General features: G+C 51.8%; 1 protein-coding gene across 1 annotated transcript in view; it reads right to left on the bottom strand.

Moving 5' to 3' along the window:
* STK10 (serine/threonine kinase 10) overlaps positions 1 to 12489 on the bottom strand; it is a 117516-nt gene that overhangs the window by 54949 nt on the left and 50078 nt on the right. The window contains exons 3-4 of the mRNA XM_043596003.1: positions 9202 to 9250; positions 3465 to 3614 (exon numbers count right to left, since the gene is read on the bottom strand). Of these exons, the coding sequence (XP_043451938.1) occupies positions 3465 to 3614; positions 9202 to 9250 (199 nt within the window). The remainder of the gene's footprint in view (positions 1 to 3464; positions 3615 to 9201; positions 9251 to 12489) is intronic.

Here is a 12489-nt window from a genome sequence, read left to right as displayed (position 1 = left end):
CAGCACAGGGCCTGGCACACAGCAGACACTTAAGGAAACAACAGTAATGACAGCTGGCCTTTACAGAGAGCTTATTACACATACACCTGCTTGTAACTGGTATCACAACCTTCCAACAGATGTTTTATTATCATTCGCATTTTACAGATGCGGAAATGGAAAAGCAGCGAGGTTAGGTGGCTTTACCAAGGTCACAGACCTAGAGGCAGACTTGGGATTTGAACTCAGGACTCTCTGACTAGAGTGCATGCACTTAACCATTCCAGGTAAAAGAAGGAATACGGACGAAGAAGAGACACAGGGATGTGAGCTGACCCCCGGAAGGTACCAGGACATAGCACAGGGTGTGACCCTCCCTGCTCACGCCTGGTCTGAGAAACTTCTTCATACTGTTGGTTTCAAGACAGAACCAACCCTACCCTCTGGACAACAGAGCATTTCTAACAAGCTGCCAGGTCAGGCTGCTGCTACCACCAACCATACTTTGGACAGCGAGGGTCAAAAGTGGTGGTTGTCACAGTGGTCCCATCAGTACTGCTGCACGTGGGAGCTTATTAGAAATGCAAGTTCTGGGGCCCCTGAGAAACTCAGTTGGCTAAACTTCCGACTCCTGATTTCGGCTCAGGTCAGGATCTCACGGTTTGTGGGTTTGAGCTCTGCGTCAGGCTCTGTGCTCACCGTGTGGAGCCTGCTTGGGATTCTCTCTCTCCTTCTCTCTGCTCCTCTCCCATTTGTGCTCTCTCTCTCTCAAAATAAATGAATAAACTTTAAAAAAGGAAGGAAGGGGGCGCCTGGGTGGCGCAGTCGGTTAAGCGTCCGACTTCAGCCAGGTCACGATCTCGCGGTCCGTGAGTTCGAGCCCCGCGTCTCTGGGCTGATGGCTCAGAGCCTGGAGCCTGTTTCGGATTCTGTGTCTCCCTCTCTCCTTGCCCCTCCCCTGCTCATGCTCTGTCTCTCTCTGTCTCAAAAATAAATAAACGTTGAAAATAAATAAATAAATAAATAAATAAATAAATAAATATAAATAAATAAAAAAGGAAGGAAGGAAGGAGGGAGGGAGGGAGGGAGGGAGGAAGAGAAAGAAAGAAAGAAAGAAAGAAAGAAAGAAAGAAAGAAAGAAAGAAAGAAAGAAAGAAAGAAAGAGGAAGGAAGGGAGGGAGGAAAAAGGAGGGAAGGAGGGAGGGAGGGAGGAAGGAATAGAAAGAAAGAAGGAAGGAAGGAAGGAAGGAAGGAAGGAAGGAAGGAAGGAAGGAAAGAAAGAAAGAAAGAAAGAAAGAAAGAAAGAAAGAAAGAAAGAAAGAAAGAGGGAGGGAGGGAGGGAGGGAGGGAGGGAGGGAGGAAGGAAGGAAGGAAGGAAGGAAAGTTCTTGGGCCCCACCCAAGACAGAAACGCTGGCGTTAACACCCAGCAATCTGAGTGTTGGGAGCCCTCCAGAGGACTAAAATGCACTAAGTCTGAGAACCCACTAGAACTGCATTCATTTTGTAAGGCCCAGCCCCACCCCAAGGATCGAAGCCCTCATGGAGGGGAGCGCGGTGATGTGGGCGAGCCCTGGGAAGCAAGCCAGCGGGCCCTGGGGTCAGCCCTGGCTCTGTCCTTACTAGCTCTCTGACCCAGGGCAGGTCCCCACCCTCTGAGCTTCAGAGCCCTCAAAGCAAGGATGCTGGGAGCTGCTCTCCTGTGGCAGAAGATGTACTAGATGATTGCACTGCACCATTTCTGTTCCAACCCTCATGATGATCCCTGCAGTTCTCCATCACAGGGACTCAACGCTGGTGCAGTTTCTTGTGGCCATGATGCAAATTGTTCCTTACAGCTACGCAGGTTACCACTAGAGAAAGTACAATAGTGACGTTCCTACGCTGGAAGGACACGGTCAAGGGAGGGGGAGAGGTGGGGACGAATGAGTGATTTAGCCACCAGGAAGGTGTTACTAGAAAAGAGCAGAATGAAGTCAAACTGTCTCTCTGTCACTGACAGACAAAACATCTCTCTGTCCGGACACCCTTCCACTGGCAGAGACGTATGCACACGTGATCTGGGAGGACAACCAGTGCCAACTTCTGGAGAATGAGATTGGAGGGACTTCCAGGCTCTCCCCTCCCAACGTTCCTGTACTGTGTAAGTTTTGGATAATAAACATGTATGATTTTCCATCAAACAATAAAAGCCATTAGTTAAGAAACAGCATTACAGGGGTGCCTGGGTGGCTCAGTCGATTAAGTGCGTCGGACTTGATTTCGGCCCAGGTGGTGAGCTCACGGTGGTGAGATTGAGCCCCACATCAGGCTCTGTGCCAGCAGCACGGAGCCTGCCTGGGATTCTCTCTCTCCCCCTCTGCCCCTTCCCTCTCGTGTTTACACTCTCTCTCTCAAAATAAATAAATAAATAAACGAACATTTTTTAAAAAAAGGAAATAGCATTATAAGCATATTATTGATCAGTGCAGGAGTAAATAGGACAAGAGTTCAGTGTCATTGGTGGAGATGGATGGGGAAAGAGGTGGTGGTAGCAGATGAGGTGTGCCTGTGTTATTTTGGTTAAAAAAAAAAAAAAAGGTATTAAAAAACACAAAGAAATTCTGACACCTGCTACAACACGGATGAACCTCAAGGACATTATGCTGAGTGAAACAAGCCAGAAACGAAAGCACAAATGATTGCACTTATAGGAGGTCCCTAGAACAGTCAAAATCGTAGACAAAATATAGAATGGAGGTGACCAGGGCCTGGGGTGGGGGTTAGTGTTTACTGGGGACTGTGTTTCAGTCTGGGATTTCGGAAAGTTCCTGGAGACAGATGGTCGTGATGGCTGCACGACAACGTGAACGTACTTCACGCCATTGACCTGGACACTTAAAAACTACACTTCAAAGTTAAGGTGATCAATTTTATGTCACATGCATTTTACCACAATCTGAAAAAAAAAAAAAAAGAAAAAAAAAAGAAAACCCAAGGAGAGAAGAGACGAAAACAAAAAAAGGTTTGTTTCGACACATACGCCTGACGTCCTATTTTCTACCTGCGAACGGAGGCAGACTCGTCCCTCTGTCCGCCACTCTCACTCAAATTCTCTAGATTAGAAGCAGGAGCAAAAGGGTCAGACCAGCGCCTCCCACAGGACACCACCAGCCTCATGGGCAGATCCCTGGCGAGGGGCCGTCCTGGGCGCTGGAGGATGGTGAGCCCCAGATGCCAGGGGTCTCCCTTGTCCCTAGTTGTGACAACCAAATGTTCCTGGGGGACAAAAATCACCCTCAGTTAAGAACCAGTGGGTGAGACCGAGCCAATGGGAACCATCCTGTGGCCCGGGGCAGGTGGCGGAAAGACCAGCGACATCTCGGGCCGCCGTGGGAGTGAGGATCCCACACGCACTCCCTCCTGCCCACAGAGGCCAGGCTGACAACCCCCAGGCGGGCCCCGTGGGGCTCTGCCTTCCTGTCCTCACCCACAGACACCCCGTACCCAGCCTGATGTCTCCCTCGAGGGTCATCAGCACATTGCCAGCTTTCAGATCCCGGTGGATGATCCTCTTGCCGTGCAGAAAGTTGAGGGCTTCCAGCATCTGGCGGCAAACCACCTGAATCTGGGGCTCGGTGAGGCCTCTGTCCAGCTCTGGAAACAGAGAGGGGAACCACTGTCAATGCAGTGCCCACTACAGGCAGCTGAATGTCAAGTTCATGCCAGGTACAAGAAATACAAAAGCCCCCACCATTACTGAGCACTTGACCACGTACTGAGTTCATTTCTAAACACTCCACATGTTACCTGTTTTGTCCTCAGAGTAACACTATGGAGCAGGCACAATTATTACCTCATTTTACAGAGGAAGAAGCCAAGGCTCAGAAAGGCCAACATACTTGCTCACGGTCACACAGGAAGAAATTCACCGATCTTAGATTCAAGCCAGCCAGTCTGGCTTTAGAACTCAGGTTCATATCAAGAGGCAAAGATCCATTCTGCAAGCAGACAGTCAGTGACACTTACACCATGTCAGGCTCCGTGCCTGGTGCAGGGACACGGAGAGGCACGTGGAAACGGTGAGCAATGCTTGGAACAGAGTGGGATTTGGATGAGGGTTGGGGGTGGACAGGATGGGCAGCAACCCCTTCTGCCTGGGAATTAGGAGGCTCCCCAGGAGAAAGGGGACACATTCAAGCTGTGTCTTGTACGAAGAACAGGTGTTCGAGAGGCGAAAAGGCGAGGCCAGGGCATTCCAGGTCAAGGAAGCAGCAGAAGCAGAGGCCTGGAGGCTGACACGAGCTGGCGTTAAAGAAATGTCTGCTGGCTGGTGGTGGTGTTGGAGGAGCGAAGGTGCTGGAAGGTGAAGGGCTAGTGGGAAGGCCGTCATCAAGAGCCTCTTGTGCGCGAGTCAGGGAGACACACACACACACACACACACACACACACACTGTACAACCCTGTGTCTGCTTTTTAGAGATGGCAGGACCCTTCTCTGAGCAGGTGGGGAGCACTAAGAAGGGCATTCCACACAGGGAGCAGAGCACGTGCAAAGGGCCCCTGTTGACTAAAGGGGAAGGATGAGGGGAAAGCGAATCAAGGTCAGAGGTCAGAAGGGCCTGATTTTGCAGGACCTTGCAGGCCATCTATGAGGGTTGCACTTTATTCGAAATGCAATGGGCAGTCCAGGAGAGGCTCGAAGCAAGGCAGAGACCATCTGATTTTTGCATTTAAAAAAGTCTCCCTCGTGGGGTGAGTGAGGAGCCTGCAGGGAGCTCGGTGGCGGGCCATCGTGGCGGTGCAGGAGGACAAGAAGGCGGCCAAGGCTTCGAAGAGGAAGCATTCTCGACTCAACGGGTCAGGGAGGTGGGAACGACAGAAAGTGGGACTGAGTGGGTGTAGGAGGGGAAGGGCGTGAGAAGATTCAAGGTCAACGTCCTGTGCTCACTGCCCCACTGGCCAGCGGGATTATTTAGTTCTTATTGCCACCAGGCCACCTGTGCTGCAGGGAGCTCCCACCGCCCTGCCTGCTGGGTCCTCCGGCTGCAGGTTCCAGGGCTGGCCGGCCAGGGCACTGCTCCCAGGCCTCCCTCCAATCAGGGCAGTCCTCTCCCATCTGTTTTCCCTGGCCGCGCCTGGCCAGAAATCCTGAAGGACAGATCCCACAGGCTTGGTAAAAAAACAAAAACAGGGGCGCCTGGGTGGCGCAGTCGGTTGAGCGTCCGACTTCAGCCAGGTCACGATCTCGCGGTCCGGGAGTTCAAGCCCCGCGTCGGGCTCTGGGCTGATGGCTCAGAGCCTGGAGCCTGTTTCCGATTCTGTGTCTCCCTCTCTCTCTGCCCCTCCCCCGTTCATGCTCTGTCTCTCTCTGTCCCCAAAATAAATAAATGTTGAAAAAAAAAATTTTTTTTTAAAAAAACAAAAACAAAAACAAAAACAAAAACACATGCCAGAGCCAGCAGCAATGCCCTCGGAAGCCTGGCCCCAAACCAGGGGTCCTTCTCCAGGATCCACAACCACTATCCCTCCCTGTGGCCTCAGCCTTAACTCCCATGTCCTGCCATCCACAGACAGGGTTAGAGCCTGGGGGAACACCAGGACCACGCAGACTGAGCCTGAACCCAGGTGCTGCCCCTTGCTAGCTATGTGGTTTCTCAAAGGCGCTCCATCCGTCTGTGCCTTCATCTCCCAATCTGTAAAATGGGATGATGGGAATGGACGTAGGCAGGGCCCCAGCGATAAAGCACGTTCACTTCTCAGCACAAAGGACGGCCAATAAAAGGCAATTACTGTTAGGCTGGTCCTGAGATTATGCTGGATTATCTGTGGCCATTTTTTTTAAAGGTCAAACTGTGACCTCTTGTGCCTGATTTATTTACATAAATGAAATCAGAACAAGCAAAGTGATGATGATGATGATGATGATGATGATGTTGATGATGGTGGAGATCTCACGGTCATCATTTTCTGAGGTTTTACCAACATATGAGGCCCAGTATTAGGGACTTGGATGCATTCTTTCAGTTAATCTTCACAATGACCCAACCAGGTAGATATGCCTTATGTAGATAAAATTTATCAACGGTAAAATTCACGTTTGTTTAGGTGTACAATTCTATGAGTTTTGGCAAACATAGTCACGTGACCACCATCACGAATTAGATGCAGAATGTTTCAATCACTCCCCCGAACCCGTGTGTGATCAACATTTCAGCCCCACGTCTCCAGCCCATGAGCTGGAGAAATCATTACTTTGATTTCTGTCCCCAGTCTTGCCTTTTTTAGAACGTCATATAATTGGAATCATACAGTATGATAAATTCTTGAGATTAATTTTTGATTACACAGCAATACATGAATATTTTCTTCAGATTAAAAAAATCTGCAACACTGCAGATGAGTCCTACGTCTGTTTGAAACCACAGCTAGTCCCACTCCACCCCCTCTCCTCCGCAGGAGGGCTGAGAGCCAAACGTTTAAGAGCCGGCAAGGCAAGGCCAACTGGATCAGAGCAAACACTGGGTGTTAAGTAACCAGCCTGGCCATACAGTGACACGCTCTGCATATTCCCCCCATCTCGCAAAGGGGCCAGCCCAGCACCCCACAGCTACCCCACAGAGGAACCTAGAAACAGACCTCAGGTCCCTTGGACCCCAAGTCCAGGCTCGTCACTCTATGCAACTCTGCAGGGCGATGGGGAGATGCCGAGGACGGAAAGTGCCTCTAAGCAGGGTCAGCGTCTGTGGGAGAGCCCACCCCTCGTCACACAGCTGCAACCAGTTCTCACCTGGTCAGCTCTCCCCATCCCACCTTCTCTTCTCTCACCCTAATTTCTAGAATGCTGATGGTGAGGCGCCTGGGTGACTCAGCCGGTTCAGCATCTGACTTTGGCTTAGGTCATGATCTCACAATTCACAGGTTTGAGCCCCACGATGGGTTCTCTGCTATTAACGCAAAGCCTGCTTGGGATTCTCTCCCTCCCTCTCTCTCTGCCCCTCCCACACACATGCTCTAATTCTCCCTCTCTCTCTCAAAAATAAACAAACATTAGGGGGGCCTGGGTGGCTCAGTCATTGAGCATCCACCTTCGACTCAGGTCACGATCTCACGGTTCATGAGTTTGAGTCCCACGTTCCGCTCTGTGCTGACAGCTCAGAGCCTGGAGCCTGCTTCGGATTCAGTATCTCCCTCTCTCTCTGCCCCTCCCCAACTCGCACTGTCTCACTCTCCCTCAAAAATAAACAAACATTAAAAAAAAAAAAAAAGATTCTCTCTTTCCCTCTCCTTCTGCCCCTCCCCTGCTCACTCTCTCAAAAAAAACAAACAAAAAAACCAAAACCCACTTGGGATGCTGATGGCAATGGCAATGCTCCTTTAACTGCTGCCACCAACAAGAAGAAAACCACCTGGGACTGGAGCAGGAGAACTGAGAGAGCAGCCAGAGAGTGAGTCTGCCTGCAGGCTAAGCCACAGCCTGGGGTCCTGCCCCAGCTATGAATGAGGTCAAGGACCCAGTAAGTGCAAGGTATGTGTAAATGTCTTTTCCATCTCTGATATTCTCCCCCCACAGGAGCTAAGCTGCATGCCTGGAGTAGCAGGAGCCGGTAGATGGCTCCCATTCCCCCCCTTCTTTGTGAGTATCTGAACACATGGCCACCCGTTAGAAGACCACATTTCCCAGCCTCCCTTCTAGCTGTGTGCTATTATGTTCTGGCCAATGAGATGTAAATGGAGGTATCATATGGGGCTTCTGTAATGTCTCCTTAAAAAAGTGGAAAGTGTGTTTGTGGAGTTGTCCTACCCTCCCTTCTTCTATCTTGCTGTTCGGAATACAGATATGATTGCTGGAGCTCCTACAGCCACCTTGTCACCATAAACAGAAAGCCAGTATGAGAATGGGACCAACACAGAACAAAGTGGGGCCAAGAGTTGGAGTAGGAAACCATGTTTTTATGAGAACTTGAAAACAAAACAAAACAAAACAAAACAAAAACTCCTAGATCAAGCTGTGCCTGAAGCTGGCCACCCTTGAACTTTTTAGTTATTTGTGCCAATAAATTCTCCCTCCCATATCTCCCACCTTTTTTTCCCCCTAAACCAATTTAAAGAGTCCTCTGATCGCCTTATAACCTAGAGAGTCTCAACTCCTACAAGACCACCATTTTTATTTTGTTAAATTCTACCCAGAACGATGAAAATCTTCAAAGGCAGTCTCTGCTGAGAGAGGGAACACCCAAAGTCCGCATCATACGTACTCACATCCATCATTTACCCATCTGACAACTCTGGGAGTGTGGTAAGGGGCTCTGCAAGGAAGGCCAGCATTTCTGTATTTCCAAAAAGGGCCGCCACAAATTCAACATTCCTGAGATAAACTCAGGGGGAAAATACCTTCCTCATAGTAAGAGAGTGGCTGAATAGTGCTACATTGTACTGAAAACTCCCCTCTCCTGAGCCACCGCAAAATCCTAGGCCTGCCTATCAATGCTCTGGGGCCCCAGACCCTCAGCCTCTCCTTACTCACTGCCCACCAAGCCAGCAAGAGCCAGGCTCCTGTCTCAGCCCTGCTGTGGGACTCTGGGACAGCTCCTTAACCCCTCTAAGTGTCAATCTGGTCAGGAAGTCAGATGTGCAACGGACTGAGCTACCCAGGTGCCCCTCTGTAAAAATTTTTTAAATGTTTATTTATCTTTGAGAGAGAGAGAGAGAGAGAGAGAGAGAGAGAGCGCGCACAAGCGGGGGAGGGGCAGAGAGAGAAGGAGACACAGAATCCTCAGCAGGCTTCAGGCTCTGAGCTGTCAGCAAAGAGACGTGGGACTCGAACCCACGAACCGCAAGATCATGACCTGAGCCGAAGTCAGAGGCTTACCAGACTGAGCCACCCAGGTGCCCCAGAATTCCCACTCTTCAAAGGCTCTCCCTTAGGGGTCTCATTTTCACCTCCTCAGGGTGCTGTGGGGTGAGGCAAAGAAGGCCTCACCCATCTTACGGCCAACAAGGCTGGAGGGGATGAGTGACCAGCTCAAGGACACATGGCTTTTTGAATAGGAAGTGTTGGCTTTCTAATGAGCACCCTGCATTCCCTCCAAGAACCCAACCCCATTCCCAAAAGGGGACAGAGCATAAAAGTACTCAAACAGGCCACATGAACTGCTGGGGCAGGGGAGTGCGGAACACCAGTCCTGGACTAGAGCCCCCAAGCCCACCCCAGCACCACTGCACCGGGTCAAGGGACACTCACCCAGCATGATGGCATCCACAGCTCCCCCAGGACAGAACTCGATCATGATCTGCAGAAAACACAAGGCAAAGTAAGAGTGAGCAGGGGTGCACAGCCCACGGGATGGGGAGCACCTCGGGACCCGGCCCCAGCAGGATCAGCCGGCACCCACTGCCCCCGCTCCCTGGCCTCTCCTCATCCTGCCCCAGGGCCTGTCCAGTCTGCACCACCCCCTCTGATCTGACCCCAACCCTCACAGGAGTCTCTGAAACCCAGAGGGGTCCCTGGCCAGTTCATTTTTCAGGGGGGGGAGGGAAAGTTGCCACGGAAACCCACAGCGGTAGCCAATGGCCTTTTGCCCCACGCCTGCACCCTCCCTTCTCCTCCAGCCTGCCCTCCTCCCTTGTCCCCACCTGCCAGCTGCTCTACTTCCTAGGCCCCACAGCCAGGAAGCTCAAAGGACACCATCGCCCACATACAAGCCGGCCAAGTCCTCATGGAATCCTGGCACCTATCTCGCGCCTCTCTCCATCTCTCAGAGGCCAGGGCCCTCGCTGGCTTGCAACAGAACATCAGGGCCTTGAAGACCAGCCCAGGTGTAGAAACCCAGGCCCAGGAAGGGGATGGGACTGAGCGAGGCCAGATTCTTAAGTGGCAGGTCCTGCACCAGAAAGGTTTTCTAACGCCCCAGGTCATTCTTGCATGCATGCATGCATTCATTCATTCATCACACACCCAGCAGGGACAGGGCCCAGGAGAACAACCAGACCCAGGCCTTCGAGCGCTGGCTCCCAGCTCAGCGCAGGGGCTGGAGAAGGACAACGAGCGTGCAGATTGCCACTGATGCTGACCCAGGCCTTCCCTCTCTAGCCCTCCCATCTTTGTTCTTTCTCACCCACACTGGGCTCCTATCACATGTGCAAAGATGCTGTTTTTCTCTGAAATTACAGATACAGGTAGGTGGGGAAGGGGGAAGCGTCACAAACTCGAGCAGCCGTTCCCGGAATCTCCTCACCGCTTCCAGCTCCTGGCCCAGCGTGTCGTAAAGTCCCTCCAACCTAGCTGGGCAAAGGCAGGCGCCGTGCCCTGGGGCCAGTCATTCCCCCCCCCTCCCCAGGGGAAAGAAAACCTCGGCCATAATCCTCTGGGCCAGAGCAGCTCTCCAGTCAGAGGAGGGAGGAGTGGCCTCACTGTTTCCATGAGTCTCCAGCTTGTGGCAGACCTTCCAGAGGCTTCCTGGCCATGTAAATGTAAGGATGCGGTGATCCGTGGCTGGACCCAGGTCCCAGGCCCGCCGTTCACTAGCTGCAGCCGTGGGCAGGTCACTTCAACATTTTCTCAGCTGGAAGATGGGGCTTGTTGATGCCACTGCACTTAACTGGGCCCCCCCACTGGGCTGTATTTTCGGGGGACAAGCCACACCTGGATGCAAGAAACCAGAGCAGGCAGGGGGCCAGAGGTCCCAGATGCTGGGGGTAGCAAGACAGTGCTGGCCCTCCTAGCTTGGCCCTGAGCAGGAGACAGGCCTGCTCCATGCTGTGGGAGGCTCCGTGCTGGGGGAGAGAGCCTTGTAAGGGGACACCGCCAGCTTGCACACCACCTCCCGCCAGGGAGGAAGGACATGGCCCCTGAGGCCCCTAGGGTCCCTCCGATGGTGCTTGGCCCGCACCGCCCCAGGACTTCCAACACTACAGGGACCCTGAATAACAGCCATCAGAGATGAATTAATGTCTTGCAACCCAGAACAGTGAGAAAGAGGTACTTCTTTCTTCCACTCGTTCCTTCATTCACCGCTTCATTTCACCAACCGCTCCCCAACCAGACTTGTTCCCTGGGGCCAGGGAACAAAGGTGGCCTGGACACAGGCACTGACCTCTTGCACAGCAGCAGATCGTTCTGGCTTTTAATAATTCTCAGCTCCACAGAAGGACAAAAAATCCTACTAATTGCTAGGAAAAGCCCAGCCACAAGAAGCAAACCTTGTCATCGTGCAAAACCGCTTACTATCTGAGCAGCCCGGTTGCTGCTCACCCGACCTCCGCAGGAATGACAGGTCACCAGGCCTCGCCGGGTGGCAGGCACCGGGCTGGGGCTCAGTCAGTATGAACTGTTACTATGGCTCCTTCCTTGAGCTCAAAGGTCTGGGATTTTTTTCTCTTGAGACTCCATGAAAGGTATCCTCTCCTCTCATTCAGAAAAATGCAAACAGGAACAGGGGCCTGCATGCAATTCTACTGAATTTTTGCGCACCCTGAAGTCCCCCCACCAAACCCAGGTTAGGAGCCGCAGCTCTGCCTCTGCACCCCTTACTATCTGTGTGGCTCGGGTAATACTAAGGACCACCCAGAGCTACCCTAAGGATTGGATGAGGTGGTGTTTACAAAACAACAGGCCCATGGCTCAGCCGGTTAGGCTAGGCAGCCGACTTCGGCTCAGGTCATGATCTCGCAGTCCGTGAGTTCCAGCCCCTCGTCGGGCTCTGTGCTGACTGCTCAGAGCCTGGAGCCTGCTTCAGATTCTGTGTCTCCCTCTCTCTCTGACCCTCCCCCGTTCATGCTCTGTCTCTCTCTGTCTCAAAAATAAGTAAACGTTAAAAAAAAAATTTTAAACAAAACAAAACAACAGGCCCAGCCTCCCACACAGTGCATGCAGGACAGGCTCAGGCACTGCCCCCTTCTCTAAGGGTGCAGCTGAAAGGTGGTGAACTTGAGTTCCGGTACTGATGGTGCAGCTTAACTGGCTATGTGACCTTGAGTAAGTCACTTCATCTCCCCGAACCTCAATTTCATCTATAAAATGGCACTAATCACCTCCACCTCCAAAGTCAAGGCAGTTAAAGGAGATTCTCAACACGAAAGCCCAGTAGCAAAGCCACACCGATTAACATGCTCTCGATGAACCTCTAGCAAACAAAACCCGCCAGCAAGTATCACACCTACACCACCTTATTCAGGCTCCCTACAAATCTGTCCCTTCCTAGAACTAAGTCTATCAGCACACCCTCTGTTATTACCAACAGTCAGTATGAGAAGTGGCCAAACCCAGGCAGTTCCTGCATCTGTCAGTGAACTTGTCCCTTACACAATCCCCTTACACAAGACCCCCCATCCTCTCCAGAGCTCGGCACTAGGAAAGCTTGACCATTCTGCCGATCCGGTTTGCTTCCTCTTCTGCAATTCAAGAGCTCCGGGACCCCATGCACTTCCCTCTTGTAATTTTTCAAAATGTACTGATTGATTGATTGATTGCTCTAGCTGCTGGGAAGTTCTGAGCTTAGCTTTGGTTCTATTCCCGGGAAAAAAAATGTAC

The sequence above is a fragment of the Prionailurus bengalensis genome, chromosome A1, assembly GCF_016509475.1.
Source record: "Prionailurus bengalensis isolate Pbe53 chromosome A1, Fcat_Pben_1.1_paternal_pri, whole genome shotgun sequence".
NCBI classification, from domain to species: domain Eukaryota; kingdom Metazoa; phylum Chordata; class Mammalia; order Carnivora; family Felidae; genus Prionailurus; species Prionailurus bengalensis.
The sequence above is the reverse complement of the archived record's forward strand: the minus strand, read 5'-3'. Positions and strand labels throughout refer to the sequence as shown.